The sequence below is a fragment of the Rhipicephalus microplus genome, chromosome 4 (assembly GCF_043290135.1).
Source record: "Rhipicephalus microplus isolate Deutch F79 chromosome 4, USDA_Rmic, whole genome shotgun sequence".
Taxonomy (NCBI): domain Eukaryota; kingdom Metazoa; phylum Arthropoda; class Arachnida; order Ixodida; family Ixodidae; genus Rhipicephalus; species Rhipicephalus microplus.
Window position 1 is genome coordinate 87,217,123 of NC_134703.1, and position 18,116 is coordinate 87,235,238.

Below are 18,116 nucleotides of genomic sequence, written 5' to 3' on the forward strand. Positions count from 1 at the left end.
GTCTTTGTCATTCCTTCAAGCGTGAAATCAAGTATAGTACATTTCTACTTCGTAAGATTGCTCTGCTAGAGCCGCGAAAACATATATGCAGAACGAGAAATACAGATATATGGCACGTTCAAACATACAGAACAACTTACGGCACGCAAACCCTGGAAAACCAGCTTCCGCGACTGCTCAATAGCCTCGCAGCTAAAAGCGCACCCCTTGAAACATTGACAAATAAAGAGTTGTTATCATTTTTTCTTTCATAATTCCTGTTATCTGTTTGCTCGCGATTTCTGTGCCTTAAAAGTGTACTTCCTTGTATTGTGTCTTTCGTTTTTCTTTTTCTGTTATGTTATGCACATTTGGTTGTGTTTTTTTTTATTCTTGAATCCTTGCTGTTCGCCAAGTTAGGGGTCAGCAGCTCAGTCAAGCTGTTTTTTTTTTTGGAGTTTTCATTGGAACGATCCTCGGATTTTGCAGCTTTTACTGCGGGCCCCTGTCATCATGTACACAATGATGATGAAATAAACGTATTATATCATGTCCAACGCCCTGTGGATGGTGGTGCAGAGGCCTCAGGTGACGGCTCAAAGGCCTTGAATCGGAGCAGTATCTTCAGATAGATATTACTAGGGACGAAGCTACTTAGTGCGTGGGTCTGTACATACTTCGATGTATGCAGTATGTTGCCACCTCTAGTTTAGTTCTTGAAGTGGTCACTAGATGGTGGTACTTGCGATTCATGAAAAGATGTTATAAAACCAGATGTCGCGACATCTGTGCTTCTGTTCGTCCATCCGTTCGTCCGTCTGTGTTTCCGTCCGTGCTTCCATCTGTATATCCATCAGTATGTCCGTGCTTCTGTCCATCCGTCCGTTACTCAGTCCGTACTTCCACCCGTCCGGCCGTCAGTCCGTCCGGACGCTTCGCCCTACTCATCATCATTCACTTCGCGGATAGGCTGTGATTTTTTTTTTACCAAACAAGAAAATAGGCACTTTTCACCTGAGTGTCACAACGTATACATATACTGCTACCTATAGCACTATAGTGCTACAGTCACACTTTTAGTTTCGGAGGCCATCGTCAATGAGGAGACCATGAGTTTTTCTTTAGATACGTTAGTTCTGCGGGTCATTTAACGGGATGAGTCATGTTGATGTGACTGCTTTCACTGGTCTTCGTTGCTTTCTACTTCTTTATTGTCCTCCACCACTCGTAAACAGTCGACAGTGCTAATGTGGTAGTCGTGTAATAGAGCCCCTGCAACGTACTAAGTGAGGCAAAAAAATGTTCGTTAGAGAGACACTATGCAGCTCGGCTATCGCAACACGACTGACCACACTTCATGCTCACTCTAATGTTTTCATTTTTGCAGCGTAGTACGGGTGATTATACTTCAGGTGTGCATGTCTGGAATATAGGGGCTGCGAAGTGTGAGTAGCTTCTCATGGTGTTTCGAGTCCACATTTATTGCAAAAAAAGATGAGCCTCACGTACCGTGGGAATCGATTTTATATGAAGCATGCGGAGGGCATGTGACTGTGGTATTTTTAAAGACGATAGTCCTTCTTGGGGACCTTCGACGCAAAAATATTGGTCTGTCTGTCTGTCTGTCTGTATGTCTGTCTGTCTGTCTGTATATTTGTCTCTTTGTCCATCCTAAATGGTACTGGGTACCCTAAACAACACCAGACGATACCCCAAACGGCCAACCCCATCCGCAGCGCCCAACAATATTGCTCAAGATTCAGCGTTCACACTTGTGCGATTGTCAATTAACAAGCAGTTATTAGGCATATCTGAGGCAACATAACAACACGTATATATTCTGTATGTGCGGCTTTTACTGGAAAAGGCTCCATAAATAATTCTAAAGACCGTAGCGTTTATCACGCTGCGCTGACCATGTAACGCTTGCACGAAGAGGAAGTGTTTCCAACGCTTTGCTAAGACGACACGGTGGTGGCACCTACCCGTCGCATTGCGTTCTACACCTTACCACCTCTGAGAAGGGCGCGCATGCCCGTCTCAGAGCCACGCGTTTTGTTTTCCAAGATAACTGCCAGATAACGGTCATGTCTCATGTGTGACGTGACTTGATGCGCTCGTTCGCCTCCGCTACGCGCTCGGGGCACTCTAACGCAGTGCCTCCAGAATACCGTTCACCGATTTTCTTGCGCAGAACATCAAATAAACGTTTTACTGACTCTCTCCAGACGCAAGACTATCTTCTTTCGACGACAGTTGCAGTGTAACATGCAGATACGGGGCCATTTTTTTATTGAGTGAAACGGTACAAAATTACGCTAAATAGATGTACAGCGCTCAACTCGCAGGCCTATAACGACGGAGCATCGTGCGCGAAACAGCACGAGCGACATCTGCCGTCGCAAATATGTCACATCTGAGCATGTGCGGCGCCAGTGATGTGCCTGCTTTGCAATGCTGATCCCTGTTTATCACCGCGGATGCAACCACCGCTTTGGCCGTCGAAAGCACTCTGAACAATTTGGCGAAAAAACAAAACAAAAACCAAGACGAAAAGACAAAGTAAAACCGTTGTCACTGAGATATGATATGACGAAGCGAGAATGTATCTTTTTTTCTTTTATTTCAGTTCTATAATGTTGACAGCACTTCGACGGCCAAAGCAGTCATCACGACCGCAGTGACTAAGAAGGGTTGAAACTGCTGAAGAGGCACGTCATTGGCGCCTTGCATGATCAAATGTGGCATGTTTGCGACTGCAGATGTCGCTCGTGCTGTTCCGCGCGCGATGCTCCGTCGTTATAGACATGAGAGTTGAGCACTGTACATATGTTGTACTTATGTTGTACGATGTACATATGTTGTACTTTGCCACCTACTGCAAAGAAAATGGCATTAAGCAGTGGAAGAGTGGGTGGATGCCTGTGTTGAAATCAGAATCGTTACAGCTCACATGTCAAGACACGCACTCTCCGAATACTCGCTTGATACGACACGAAATATTCCTCTTCAGCGTGAAACTACTTACCTTTGTTTGTTGCCAGGCCCGTAAGCGGAACTTTTTTTCGGAAAAGGGTAGGTGGGGGGGGGGGGGGGACACTTGCTGAAGGACCTGAAAAACGCCTATTTTTAGTATTTATACTGAGCCTAAAACACCGTTCCATCAGTGAAGCACCCCCCCCCCCCCCCCTGACTACGGGCCTGGTCGTTGCTGCATATGCTCGAAGACCTAGACAAAGTCGAAGTCAGTAAAAGGTAATACATTCACAAGCATATTTTCCAACTCCTAGGTAATACGAACAATGTCATGGGAACACGAGGGCAAGCATGTTACGCTCATTGAAATCAGAGTGCACATAATATGGCAAATGGGTTCGACTAATTTAATCAATGATGAAACAACAGTGACAGCAATAAATACAAAGTATGTGATTTGTGTGAATTTGCGAGTTTGCCTTTCTATAGTAGCCCAGAATAGACTTCATTAGCACGTGAAGCCACGCACACGTGAGCTGCTACCTCGTGTTCAACGCACGTCTGGAACGTCTTGGCATCTGCAAGGGCATCGGCGTGATGCGAGTAGGGGTCTAGGTGCTAGCAGATGAATGACTCGTAAAAGCGCTTAGAGACTTTTGAAAATCAATGGTACATGCCCATACAGTGGTCACATTGAGCTGGCTTGTTTGGATACCCTGTCGTAAAAGTCGTAGCCGCGAGAATGTGCTCGGCTCAATCTTGTTGCTTAATTTGCTTTACTTGTTTCTTGAGTGACTTTGCCCGTAAGTAACATCTCCCAGCCCGACCAACCTATTGTACAATAAGATATACCTCGGTCAGCAACACTGACGTCCAAATAACAACGCATCTTCCCAGAGACAACTCGGATCTTGAACTGCTTCAGAGAAGGCCAATATAAGTAAAGGCCGAAATTCTTTCTTCCCTTTGGCGTCTTGTGATAAGCGTTGTGATGCCTGTAGTCTGCGGAGCACCCTACAGGCATGTTCTGGAGTAGTTGACAGGAAAAAAATATTGATGTGCATTATAAAATGATTTGTGTGTGTGCGCGCGTTTTCCGTCCCGAGAAAGCAGGAATTGGTAAGGTGATGATGAACTCATTCTAACTCCACTGCCGCTTTAAATTCCACACCAATATAAGGCATGTTGCGCATGAGTAATTAGTGGCTCGATTTCGTTTTTTTTAAACGTACAACTTTCACGCGTTGGCACAATATAAATATACTTCATTTTCATGGTAATCATGTTCTCTGTATTGTCAGCTGATATAGTGAATTGTTTGACCAATAATTGTTCGCAAGTGTACTTATAACGCTCAGGCTCTTACGACAATTTCTGACACCATACTCAACACCACGGCGTTGACGATAACTGCTGAAAGGCTTTCCGCACCAAGCATTCTGTGCTAGGCGCAGCATGTTACCGCCTCCCGTGTACTTCACATGACATTTATGGTCCTATGGTTATGTAATAAATAAGTAGAAATAATGAAAAAAAGCTCTCTGAATCATTGTTATAATGAAAATTCTGTCATTCTGTTGTTATAGGACAGCCAAGGTGCTTAATTAAAGGTGGAAGCAGCCATTTTGAGCAAAAGTTACGAGTTACCTTGCTAAAATGCATCATTGTGGCATGTTTCTCAACAACAGGCAGGAAGTGAAGCTTCCAGGACATCAAAAAAAATAAAAAAACCCTTCTTGGTATCTCTTTCGCACTTGACAGACATTATAAAAAAATCTTCAAGTTAAGCTAAATGATCTGGAGTTATCAACAATGTTGCAGTAAATGTGGAGGAGCTTGCTAGGCCCAAGTATGACGGAATACTGTATGCTCGACTCTGAAAAGTAACGCTATATACACGGATCGCATTTTATACGGGCACTGTATCGCAGCGCTTGAACGTCACTTTCTCGGTTTTGGTCGAGAGCAGGTCACTAAAGCACACGCGTTGATTTTGTCGCATAGCGTTCGCGTGACTTTGTGCTGTAAGGAACAGTGATTGTACAACGTGTGCAGCACAGTAACTTTCATAGACAGTCAGAGAGCGTGCCGTGGATGTCGGGCTTGAATATCGCCTCCCAGAAGCGGCAACGTTCTAGTTGTTGCAGCGTCTCGGCACGGGTGCTGTTGTGGTCCAGGATAACCACCTTGTGGTCCGTGGAGTCGAACAGCGGCCATAAACCACCTTGCTTCATTGGCGGAACCCTGAGGTTGGAGGGAGGGTGGGGGGGTCGGTTGTTTAAATGTGCTGCAAACTCAAGTGGCGCTATACTTGTAATTACCATAAATAGGCCTTCCAAAGAAGACAAACATTTATGCGCTGTCATGCTCAGCTATCTGTGCTAATGAAGCCAAGACTACAGGGGCCGATCATCTTTGCATGGCCTACTGCGTAAAGTATTCCAGATGCTTCTAAACCAATTTTCGATTCAAGAAACGCATGCTGTGATGACTTTTTCCGCAACACGGAACAAAAAAAGCAAAAACATTGATCAACTGTAAAACTCAGTTGAACTATTATCCTGCGGATTTGTGCCTATTTTACGTTCTCTATATATTCACACTAACGCAGAAGTATGACCGAGATGGGCATTATGTCTTAGGCTAACGTTTTCTTAACGATGACCAACGATCATAGAGTTTTTGTCATCGTCTTACGTTGTGCACTTTCAGGCACGACACCTGCAATGCCAATGGGGGTGGTCGCCGTTATGCCAGCGTATTAAGGTGCCTGTAGAAGCAGTCAGGGTGCTCTTCATACAACTCAGCACGATCTACTTCGCATGTTGCACCGTGAAGACATGTCGCGCGGACGTACGGCTTGTATGCGATTCCAGGAGTTGACTGAGAAGTCGGAACTCAATTACGGTCAGTGCTTCATACTGTGAGTTAAAACTGCGAACATTGTTCAGATATGTGAGTTAAACCTGCAAAAATTGTTCCGATCTGCACCCACGTCATTTTTAAATAAATATATCTATATATCGATATTCTTGCTAGAAACATATGCATATCATTTCTTATACCGTTGTCACACGGCCACCTTTGATGGTGATCAGGCCAGATATGGATCAAATTTCTAAACTGTGTTTGGCTTCTTTGTGCAATCTGCAGAAAAAAATTAGTCACTCTTCAGAAATTCGGTCCCGATCATGCTTAATCACGATCAGCAGGGCATGCTGTGATACCGGTATTAAACTTTGCCGCTTATATCGTATGCTATGTAAAATGCACGCGTAGTGTGACCACATATGTACACGTTCGCACACCTTACTTGAGATCTGGTGCTCTTAATATTTAAAACATTGATTGAATGTAAAGTACGCAAAGAAATATGCTTACCCAGTTTTCGCGAAGGTCACCCATATGTCTATGATGTGTTTACTGAATTCCGCATCAAGAAATGAGTAGTTCTTCGGAGGGCTGTCTCTGAGAGGCATTCCGAACACGTACTGCACGTCCTCGAAGTGTGTCAGGCCAAGCCAGTGGTCGAGGTGGGTGTCCGTCTCCGAGTTATACTCCATGTTGTAGTAGTAGACGTGCGATTTGTGCTGTGACAACTTCTCGCCAAAAAACACCTCGGGGCAACGAAGAAAGGCGTCGCCGATGGCCTGACCAAATTCCGACCTCAGTTTATGGTATTCCGTCTCACGAAGAGCTCCAACGTACAAGTTGTACACCGCTCTGGCCACCGTGTTCGGCAAGAATGAGAAGGCCTTGAGGAAGAAGTACAGCATGTCCTGCTTGTTTACGTTCATGGCACTGCGGAATGGAAACTGCATCCAGAACCACAAACTGGCGAATACAGAGCCTTCGTTTTCAACATTTCCGAGGAGGAAATCCTTGGGCGTGCTCATGTCTGCTTCGCTCACGGGGTCGTAAGGCAGGTAGTCGTCACCATGGACGGCGGTAAAACACATCAAGTAATGGGCACACACAATGGACTGCGTGATGATAAGGTGGTGAGCGCTCTTGTTTTGCAGGCAGCCAACAGTGCTTGTAGTGTTAGCATCTGAAATGCATCCGATGTTATGGGCAAGATGCAAGGCCTTCGCCTCTGCTACACTGAACGTGTCAGCCAGCTGTGGCACCAGGACTCCGGCACTCTGGACGATAGCTCGACTGAAGAGCGTGCGTGCCATAGGTGACATGGCGTGGTATTCTATAGACCACCCGCCAGCGCTCTCCCCAAACAAAGTCACACGCGCAGGATCACCACTGAAGTTAACGATGTTGTCTTGGACCCAACGAAGGGCGAACACTTGGTCCAGAAGTCCCTGGTTTCCGTACACCGGCGTCCGATCTTTCGGAAGTGAGAGGAATCCGAACACGCCCAGACGGTAGTTCATCGATACGACGACTACATCACCCGCAGCAGCCAGGATGGCTCCATCGTAGAGGTCCATTGAAGCCGAGCCGGAAGCGAAGCCTCCGCCATGGATCCACACCATCACGGGTTTCAGCTTCTCTGTGGCGTTCTTCTTTTGTCGTGGTGTCCAGACGTTCAAATATAGGCAGTCCTCGCTCTGTTTGCTCTCGTGCTCTGCCCATGATGGTATCGGGTTCGCTGGGGTAAACTGAATGCATGCCGATCCCTTTCTAGTCGCGTCCAAAATGTATGGTTTCCAGGGGACTGGTGGCACTGGGTCCTTGAAGCGGAGCTTTCCAACTGGCGGAGCTGCGTAAGGTATCCCAAGGTAGGCATCCACCTCCATCGTTCCATTCAACATCGTTACCGTCTTGCCCAAGACGATGCCGTTCTTCGTCACGACGACAGGGTCTGCTATGGCCATTGCGATGCCGACAGCAATGGCAGTGGTGACGAGAGTCATCATGACCTGCGTAGTGGAATACAAAAGAGTAATAGCGATCGGAGATGTCAGGTACAAGTGGCTCAGCAAGTCGTCTTTTTCCATTCATTTCTCAAATTTCCTTTCTTTCTTACTCTGTTTAGCCTTCTTGTTTTGTTTTCTTACTCTCCTTAGCCTTTTTTATTCGAAAAGTGGCACAGGGCCACAGAGCAGCTAGTATGAAACATGACTTCTACACCACGATGTTGTTTCGCAACCTTTCCGCAATTCATCACACAGCATGAAAAATGATTGTGTCGGGCACCCACTGAATGCTCGGCTTTGTTGCTCTGGATTCTCGTAAACACAGGCCTCCCTTCAGGACGTCACCAAAGAGGAGTTAGGTCTAGGAAACTAGCTTCTGTACTGAAACTAGTACGTTACTGAAAAAATGCTTCCCGCGACTGAGCTGGTAGCCTAATATGGGCGACAAGGAGCATCAATATTCGTTGAATTGATATGATCAGTATGGACCTATTGTTATTTTATCAACACAGGACTTCTATCGTTGGTACTTACGTATTGCTTATGCTATTACACTATTGTTATTTTATCAACACAGGACTTCTATCGTTGGTACTTACGTATTGCTTATGCTATTACAGTGGTAATTTTGCAATAACTAACGTATCTTAGTGAGGAACTTGGCACAAGACGCGTACTCATATATTGGAAACGCATACGAAAGTTATTGTTTTTTATATGTAGAAGTAATCTTGCCTCTAATGAAACTGCATGTGTGACGGCGTTGTAGTTCTTGCACTATATAAAACATACAAAAAGAATAGTGTGTGTGATTAAGAAGAAAATGTGCTTTACCTTTGAAATGATTTTAGATGACCAGCGACTGTGTGGCTGCTACTATTGTGCTCTTTGTGTTGATAGCAATTGCGAGGTACAAGTTAATCAAATAATCAATATATTGAGTATTATGCACCAAAACCACTATATGGTTATGAGGCACACCGTATAGTGAATTTTTCCGGTAATGTTGATCACCTGTTGTTCATTAATGTGGCATGGACGTTTACATTACAAGACCAATAGGCTCATGACCCCTAGGGAAAGTACGGTGAGAGCACGCGCGCACGCGCGCACGCGCACCACACACACACACACACACACACACACACACACACACACACACACACACACACACACACACACACACACACACACACACACACACACACACACACACACACACACGCACGCACGCGCACACACACAACCATGTTTTCTGCAGTGGCACAAAATTTTGCAATATACTGTCACTACCGTCACTTATAGATACAGCTATTTATAGATTTCAAGCAGGAAAACAAAGTGAGGTTGATACAGTACAAGAGAAAAATATCTAAGAAAACTAGATAGATAGCAGTCTATTTATCACAAAATATCATCGAATACTTACAATCAAGATAGAGGTGGCATCGATTATAGCTCGGAAATTTGAGTCCGAAGTATTGTCAACTAACCGGCCAGAATAACTCTCAGGAATTTATTTTTACTCGCATGAATGGGTGAGAAAAATATCAGACGAGGAGAAGCGCATACATTAAGCTAAGCTATATTCCCCAGAGGCAACATATAAAATGAATGCGTACCAAAAAGACACCACTCCGCGTGGCCAAACATGGCGAAAAAAGTGTTATCTATTGAGGACACGGAGAACTACATAAAACCGACTGCATGGTGTTCGGTGCTCGTTGCTGAAATCATAACTGCTTCTATACAGGCCCAAGCGCACGGGCCCCCAACCGAGAAAGTGGAAGCCATTAGAAAACATCGACATCACTCTTAGGACAGGTGAAGACAGCTTGATTCCCAGGGTAGACTCCCTCCGGGTTATAGGTATGACCATCCAGTCGAACGCCTTCAATAACCTGACGGTTACGAGACTAGCCAGAAAAACTGACAGTGCCATCAGACTGATAGGAAGGGTTGTCAACAGGCAAAGGGGACTTGGAGAAGATAACCTCGTAAGGTTGGTGCATGACTTTGTGATGTGCCATTTCACCTACGTTGCAGCCATGCACAACATGACAGAGGTCAGAGCGTGATAAGCTCAACACGTTAATCAGAAAGGCCATCAAGAGCGCTCTCGAGCTTACCATGTACACAAGCACGGATAGACGGTTCCGTCTCGGCATGCACAACACGCTGGAAGAAATTGCAGAGGCACAGGGGAGGGTGCTATTCGCCAGGCCGTCCATCACGCGTTCCAGTTTAAACATTCTGTGGAAGCTGGGGATTCCCCTGACGGGAAATCAAGTCTCCCTTCTGAAGCATTTCTCGTCAACAGCGAGAACAAATCACCGGTCCCCATCCCGCGAAATGTCCATCCGGAGCATAACGAGTGTAGACGACGGGCCAGGGAAAGGCTCTACACTACAAAGGGCTCGGGAACATGCCGGAGATTGTTGCTTGGTCGAGGCGGCCCGGTATCCCGAAGGGAAGGTGTATGCGGCAGTGAGCATCAACCACAAGGGCAGTATCAAAAACTCGACAACGGTCCACACGACGGTGGCTGAAATAGCAGAGCAAGTGGCGATTGCGTTGGCCTTGCTGGATAACAGGAGGTCCACAATTTACAGCGACTCGAGATCGGTGATCCGAGCATTTGCCAAGGGAACAATATCAGGACCAGCTTTGCGAATTCTTCGGGACAAAGACATCGAGCCACACACACTCGTTTGGTTCCCAGCTCATATGGGATGCATTGAGGGAGCCCCGCCCAATCTCAACGAGTCAGCCCACATAGCTTCGCGAGGACCATAGTAAACCGCGAAGCTATCGGGGGGCGCGGCGCTGATGTTTTGGAAAACCGTGACCCTCCTATCTCGTGTAATGAATTGACAAAACATTTTTACACGGCGCTGAGACAATACCCTCCACTGCACAGAAAACTAAGCAGACCTCAGGCTCTGACACTCAGGCTTCTTCAGGTAGGGGCGTACCCTAATCCCGCGCTATCGAACGAAATTTATCCCGAAATACAGCCAACTAATACATGTTCTTTCTGCGATGATATAGCCAACTGGGAACACGTGTTCTGGCTGTGCCCCGCGTTACGCTGCGGGGAAGCCATCATGCCATCCAAATGGGAGGGTGCTATTACAAGCTCCGGACTCGAAGAACAGTTATGGGCAGTCCACCAGGCACGCGACGCAGCAGAGAGACTCAGTAGGTGGGAGCAGCCCGTAAAATGCTAAAGCGCGTTCTGAAGGACCAAATTAAGTTCATTCATCCGTCACGACAAAGTTCGATGTCACGCAGCCTAACTATGCGACGTCCGAGTAAATCGCATCTACTGTTTTGGAAAATTGAGTTACTTTACGAGGCAGGTTTTTCATTACCGTTGGTTCCAAGCACGTTTAGATTATTTTTACTATTGTTCATGACATCACCATGACATGGCAGTAAACTCAAGTGGAACAGAAGTTTGCACATACTAGGAATGACATAGGCAGTTTAAAATAAATGAAATGAAGGTGAAAATTTACTTTGGCGACGCGTTAAAAAAATGTATAACGCAGCAAACGAACCCAATTCGCCTTATCGCTTGGTTTTTAAGATGACAGTAGCAACTCACGTTGCTTTCCAGGAAACTTCCGTTCATTTGAACGATCACTACACCAAAGCAGAAAGCATATTTTAGGGGCGTAGCACCTCAAGGGGAAGGCTTGTACGGTGTCCGTTGTCACCGCTACATTATATCGGGCACCCTGGTGTAACGTACGGTATAGTCGAAACATAGGTGAGACACAAAGAACTATTTAACAATACACTAACACCAATCATAATTGTGACAGAACAACATAAAACAACTGCAAGCCCAAACCCACTATACTAGTCGGCGACTTCAACGCACGCATTATGGACCTTAGGACCTAGTTTTGTCGTCGACACTTTGTCACTTTATCGCTTAATGTATATCAATTTACATTATATGGCGCAACGCTCGGGTAACGTACGGTATAATAATAATAATATTATCTGAGGTTTTACGTTATCAAACCACAATGTGATTGTGAGAGACGCCGTAGAAAGTGCTCCGGCAACGTCAACCACACACACACACACACACACACACACACACACACACACACACACACACACACACACACACACACACACACACACACACACACACACACACACACACACACACGCGCGCGCGCGCACGCACGCACGCACGCACGCACACGCACGCACGCACACGCACGCACGCACGCACACACACACACACGCACGCACGCACACGCACGCACGCACACGCACGCACGCACACGCGCACACGCACACGCACACACACACACACAAAGGAGTCAAAGGAGGATTCTGAAACGCTATTCCGTTTTGGGTACTAGCTTTACCGCTTTTGGAAACTATATGCGAGAGAAGAGAGTTGCCATTTACAAGAGATTCATAGAACTCTCGCGCAGCGCGTTTCGATTGCCTTCCGTGTCGAAGGCGCCACCGTATACGCCATATAAATCACTTGTTTGCCTTTGGGTGCCACTTTGGTGGGTTCCCCGCTTACCCTGACTGGGGTGACCACGGCGTTTGCTGAAGTAGCGGGGGTGTCGCTCGTTGCGACCAGCGCGGCCTCGACCGCGGTGTCGCCGCCAGTTCGTCCTCCTTATCTCTTTGTTTCCACCTTCTTATGAATACGTCGCGTTGGTCGTGAGCAGCGATGTAAACCTTAGATATTTATCGCTAGATCTAGGGATTTCGTATCGCTTTCAGAGACTTTGCGTCTTTTTTTTTTAATCTAGGGGCTTTTGTAGGGCTATGGAAATTTCACATTACTCGGCCTTAAAGGCACTGCGTAATAATCACGCTCTTTTAACCTAATATCGTCTCTAAGATACGATAGCTTCGGCTATTTAACGTTTTTCCTATTTAAGAGTCTTGTTGTTTTGCTGGGCCGAGTGAAAGCAATAACACTTCTGAAACGCGAAATTATTATATGGTGAATAATGCGAAATATGGAACTCCGCCATACACGTGCATGTCATGAGCGGCCTGAGTTATTGCTGCTCAGTGAAAAAAAAAAAAACGATACACTTTGTTTTGTGCTGCTCATAAACGCGCGGCAAGTTCAGGCGTATTGCGTGTCTTCACCGACCCATGTCTCCATGTGCAATAACTTAGTCAGGAGGCTTAGAGAGGAACATGTAGAGCGAAATATGACTTGGGATTAGGTAAAGGGGTACGCGCTCAATATTGCGGACATGGCGTATTCAAGATTACAAGAAGACTCTTCGGATGTTTTCAGCCTTCCTATCGTGTCCTTTGTTGTATTAGTCCAGTGTGGCAAACGAGTTTGATTCCTGCTGAATGGAAATCATCCGTGGTGAAGCCAGTTTTAAAGCCTGGTCGCTTTGCACAACTTCTGAAGTCATACCGGCCAATGTCACTAACTTCTTATGTTATGAAGCTGATGGAACGTATGGTGCTGTTTCGTCTGGACGCCAGATTACAGGAGCTCACTTTTTTCCCTGATGTCATGAGCGGATTTCTTTGCCACCGTTCAGCTCTCGATAGCATAGCAGATCTTGTATCATCGGTTGAATCTGCTCGAGCAAACAGACATTCAGCGTATGTTCTATTTCTTGACATACAGCAAGCATTTGACTCGTCTTGTGCCACATAAGGCGATTGTTTGTGCACTGTTTGGAGTTAGTTTTGAGTTTTGAGAACTTGTTTTGAGTTATTATGGACTATCCCGGATAAGCATTTTTTCTCAGTGCACGAGCTGCATAGAAGCGGCAAGAAGATATAAATCAGCTCCTCTTGTCTGTTGTCTAGTCGCGTAGTGAAAATATTATGAGCTCAATGATTGATGCCTGCGTATTACAAGTTCCACTATGAAGCCAACTTTTGTCTATGAGCATAAATTTTCATTGTTCGTATTAAAATACATTTACCTCACCCTGAGGTGTTTTTATATTGCGTTCGAACCGGAATAGTCCTAAATATTTTAGCGTATACAGTTTACTCTATGCTGCATAATGAGTAGTTTGCGTGTTCATAATAATGACATACGGTACATGCTGCTGGCGATGTTATGCAGGCTGTATATGTTATTCACATTATTTGCTGCGGCGCTTTCTGCAGTTCTATTAAATATAATCTTAGGCAATATTCCACCACTGCTAACCTAATGAGTCAACATTTCTGAAAGCATTATCCCGTTGTTAGATTGTTATGGTAAACATTTAAGTGCATACTTATTTATGCCATGTTGAAGCATAGAGTGCAATAATTAGTTCGTGGTGGTTATTAAAATGTGGTTGTATATACTAGTTGCAAATATAAAAAAATTCTGCGCCATTCGTACGTATGTCCAGGAAGCAGTCAACAGCCGCCATTGTGCATGGGCAGTGCCGTGCGTTGGGCCGGCATGCGTGCCACCTGGATCACCTGTTTAAGTGTTCACGTCGAAATGAAACGTCTATCTCACGTTCATACTTCTTTTAACGTGATAGCGTCAAAGAGCTCGTTTCGCAGAAACAGTAAAGCGGTGCGTCCTTTGCTACGGTACTTCCGGTTCGAGGCATATCTCTTGGCTGCTTCAAGGTTCCTGCTGCGCAGTGTAATCGGCTATTAAATACGTGCAGTTCTGTGACGCGTTTGTTTGCCACTTGTTCAGTGATTAGGTTCTCTCTTTTTTCTGTGGGAATGGGTAGACTATATTTCGCGCACTTCAGAGAACGAAGCGAGAAGTGGGCAATCAAAAGAACGGTAAGAGGCGGGTTTCAAACGGCGCAAGTGATTATGCTTTGAATCATCTTTTTCAAAACCACCTCGGTATAGTATGTTTAGCACAAATGGTGAAAACTTTAAAATCACCATACTTGTGCGCACATGCTCCCAAACGTAAAAAAATTCGGCAGATCCCACGTACCCGGGAATCGACGTTATGCGAAGCATGTGGAGGGAAGGTGGCCGTATTGCAGTTTTTTTTTTTTTAGTGTGTGACACGTCATGAAATGACGCTAAATACATGTACAAACGTTGCACGCACAGATATATGTTGAAGAGTTGCAGATGCTTATATAACCAGTTATTTGCACTTGCGCAACGATGCCAACTGGAACATACATGTTATTAACACCAGAAGCTGATATGAAGCGCTGATGCCCGCGAGAATGTTGGCCCTGAACACTGTCAGATAAATCAACTTTAGCACATGGTAACTAACTACAATCGACATTAACCCGACGTGACGGATGTATGAAAGGAGCACATGTGTAATGTCTATAAAATTAAGTAGGCAGCACTGCAACCACTATTGACGTTTCACGAAGATTAACGTCTATTTGAAAAGTAGTTCCGAGACCTGGCGTAGCTCTGTGGTAAAATGCTTCATTGCCACGCAGAATGCTTGGGTTCTATTCCAGCTGGGACCCTGACATTTGTTCTTTGCATTCGTCGGGTTGACGTTACTGATTTCGGTTATTTCGTAACGCTCGCACGTTGAGCTTGCCCATGTGTGTTCTCGTCGTTCCTGGATAGATACTAGGTGTCAATCGCTTGTGGCACATACCCGCCTACCAGCGGCACATACCCGCCCGTGGGTATGTGTCACTGTTTGGCGGGACGTGTTTGACGACGTACGTGACGGGATTGGGACATTATTGAGGTCTTGTTCAGCGCGTCATATTCTCCAAACCATCTTACCCTTGCATGCTTATTTTGGTTCACGCAAGGTTAAGGGGTTGATGACAAGAGCACCCAAGCGTAAGCGGCTAGATAGATAGATAGATAGATAGATAGATAGATAGATAGATAGATAGATAGATAGATAGATAGATAGATAGATAGATAGATAGATAGATAGATAGATAGATAGATAGATAGATAGATAGATAGATAGATAGATAGATAGATAGATAGATACGCTCAAAGTCGCCGAAGCTCGCTAAGAAATGCTTCGCATTTAAAATACATTTTATTAGAACAGATTGATTGATATGTGGGGTTTATCGTCCCAAAACCACCATATGATTATGAGAGACGCCGTAGTGGAGGGCTCCGAATATTTCTACCACCTGGGGCTCTTTAACGTGCACCCAAATCTGAGCACATGGGCCTACAATATTTCCGCCTCCATCGGAAATGCAGCCGCTGCAGCCCGGATTCGATCCCGCCACCTGCGGGTCAGCAGCCGAGTACCTTAGCCACTAGACCACCGCGGCGGGGCTTGATTAGAACATAAGTATAAGCGTACTCTGTCAAATATATGGGAACTTCTGAGCGCGTAAAAAGCTCACGGGCAAAACGGCTGCTCTATTAATCGTATCGTGGGACGTAAACCGACCTAAGTCGCTTCGGGAGCAATGAGTAGCATGGTACGACGTCTTTATTGTGTAGACTGGCAGGCCTGAAGTGCCGATTGGCTGTGTTATGTAGGGTGCGAAGAATTCCGCATGTATTGAAGCACAATGTTTGAGTGCCTGAGGGAAGGCAATCTCACGTATACAGGAAGACGAAAAGGCGTAAAAAAAAACCCAAAAAACTACCAGCGCATTTCACTTTCAGAATAAGAAACGGTTTGCTATTGCCATTCACTATATACATCCTGGGATGATGCCTATGTAACACAAAAGCAAATAAATAATTTCAGGGGTAAGCAGCATGATAACAAATGGATGGATATTTCGTAAAGGAGGTGCATGCTGCTTGAATGAATAAATGACCGCTCGCACGATTACAACAATCTTGTGTGACTGCATTTATTATTCAACTAAACTTCATAGCTCTCCAAAGTATTATGCAGCGATTTGTGAGGGAAGGGCGCCGCGAGTGCTGGGTGGAACACGCGGAAAGTGACGCCACTGGCTAGAGTGCCCGTACGGCGGCACGGTACCTGTCGACGCAGACGGGCGCCGTAGCTCACAATCGTTCGCGTGAGCCATACTTTTGCTATCCACCTATTTCGGCGTTGGCGTCGTGGGTTGTGAGCGAGAAATCACCATCCTTGCGTGACCGCAAAATACAGAGAGGTGCAAATAAAGTAGTATAGAAAATTCTGGGTCTGAGTGGGAATTCGATCTGGGTTGTTTAAGTGGCAAGCTGTTGTTCTACCACACAGCCATGCCTCTGCTTGTGAGTACAGTGAAACAATGACTTAATCTGCTCGGAAATGGAGTAAAAGTAACTTTCACGCCTTACAAACACGCACGTCCTGTATATCTGCTTCACAGTACAACATGAAATATCGCCCTAATAACGCGTGCTACAAGTGTACATGGCCGTCGCCCGTCAGAACATCGGGTTGCCATAATGTATTCGTAGTTTAAAGCCAGTCACCCACTACAAAAGACGCACACGCTGCTGCACGAATATAAGACCACGTAGTGAGTGCATAGCAAGTTTGAAAAGATTTCATACACTAAGCGTTTGAAAGACGCACTAGGAACACAATATCGATAACGCATTGAACTCTAAATGCGAAGCTTCAGAGTCCCCCAATGTTATCACCCGCGCAAGCGCCGCGTTCTTGAGTGTTTTTTTTTAAGGGTGAAGCTCCTTATAGCGGCACCCGTTCGTCCCTCGTAGTCGTAGTAGTAATGTGTAACCAGTCTTACATTTTGACCTCCAAGGTGGTGTCGGTAGGATATTTATTCTGTGCGTTGTTGAACAATAAAAAAATCGCAGCGTGCGCGTTAACAAAAAGCCGAATTCTCCTGTCTCTCATTCTTCCTTAGCAGCCATTGGCATGTACATTGAGCACTATCTGACAAGAAAGGGTTGCTACGTTATACTCGCTGGGCGTAACCTCCTTGGTTTTAGAAACGTTTAGCGAGTGTTGGGCCGCAATGTCATAAATACAGTGAACTAGTATATACCATGAACTCGAGGTAGTTAAAGGTGGGAAGTAGACACGAAGCGCAAGCCGTAAGAAAGTGTGCGTGTGCCTCCTCTCGTTCAATCCTTGGAATGTCCACTAGATTGCGGTGCTTCTATATAAGGAATATATGATGAAAAGATACGAGATGGTGGTACTTGGAGTGTTGAATAGGTGGACGAATGGACACACAGACAGATGGATGGACGGACACACGGATGGCTGCACGGACGGATGGACGCATGGGCGGACGCAGGAGCGGATGCATGGACGAACGCAGGGACGGACGCCCAGATGAACGTGCGGACGCACGAACAGACGCACGCACGGACGGGCGGATGGACGCACAAGCAGCCACACAGACGCACGCATGGACGGACGGAATCAAGAACGAATGAATGGACGAACGC

The 18,116-nt window shown here is 45.8% G+C and overlaps 1 protein-coding gene across 5 annotated transcripts in view; it reads right to left on the reverse strand.

Moving 5' to 3' along the window:
• Positions 1-3,339: 3,339 nt before the first annotated feature.
• The window catches only part of LOC119172186 (cholinesterase), a 97,615-nt gene continuing 82,838 nt past the window's right edge, over positions 3,340-18,116 (reverse strand). For all 5 annotated transcript variants that reach the window (XM_075893265.1, XM_075893268.1, XM_037423212.2 and 2 more), the window contains exons 2-3: positions 6,337-7,832; positions 3,340-5,199 (exon numbers count right to left, since the gene is read on the reverse strand). In XM_075893265.1, coding sequence (XP_075749380.1) covers positions 5,022-5,199; positions 6,337-7,832 — 1,674 coding nt within the window. In that variant the 3' untranslated portion in view covers positions 3,340-5,021. The remainder of the gene's footprint in view (positions 5,200-6,336; positions 7,833-18,116) is intronic.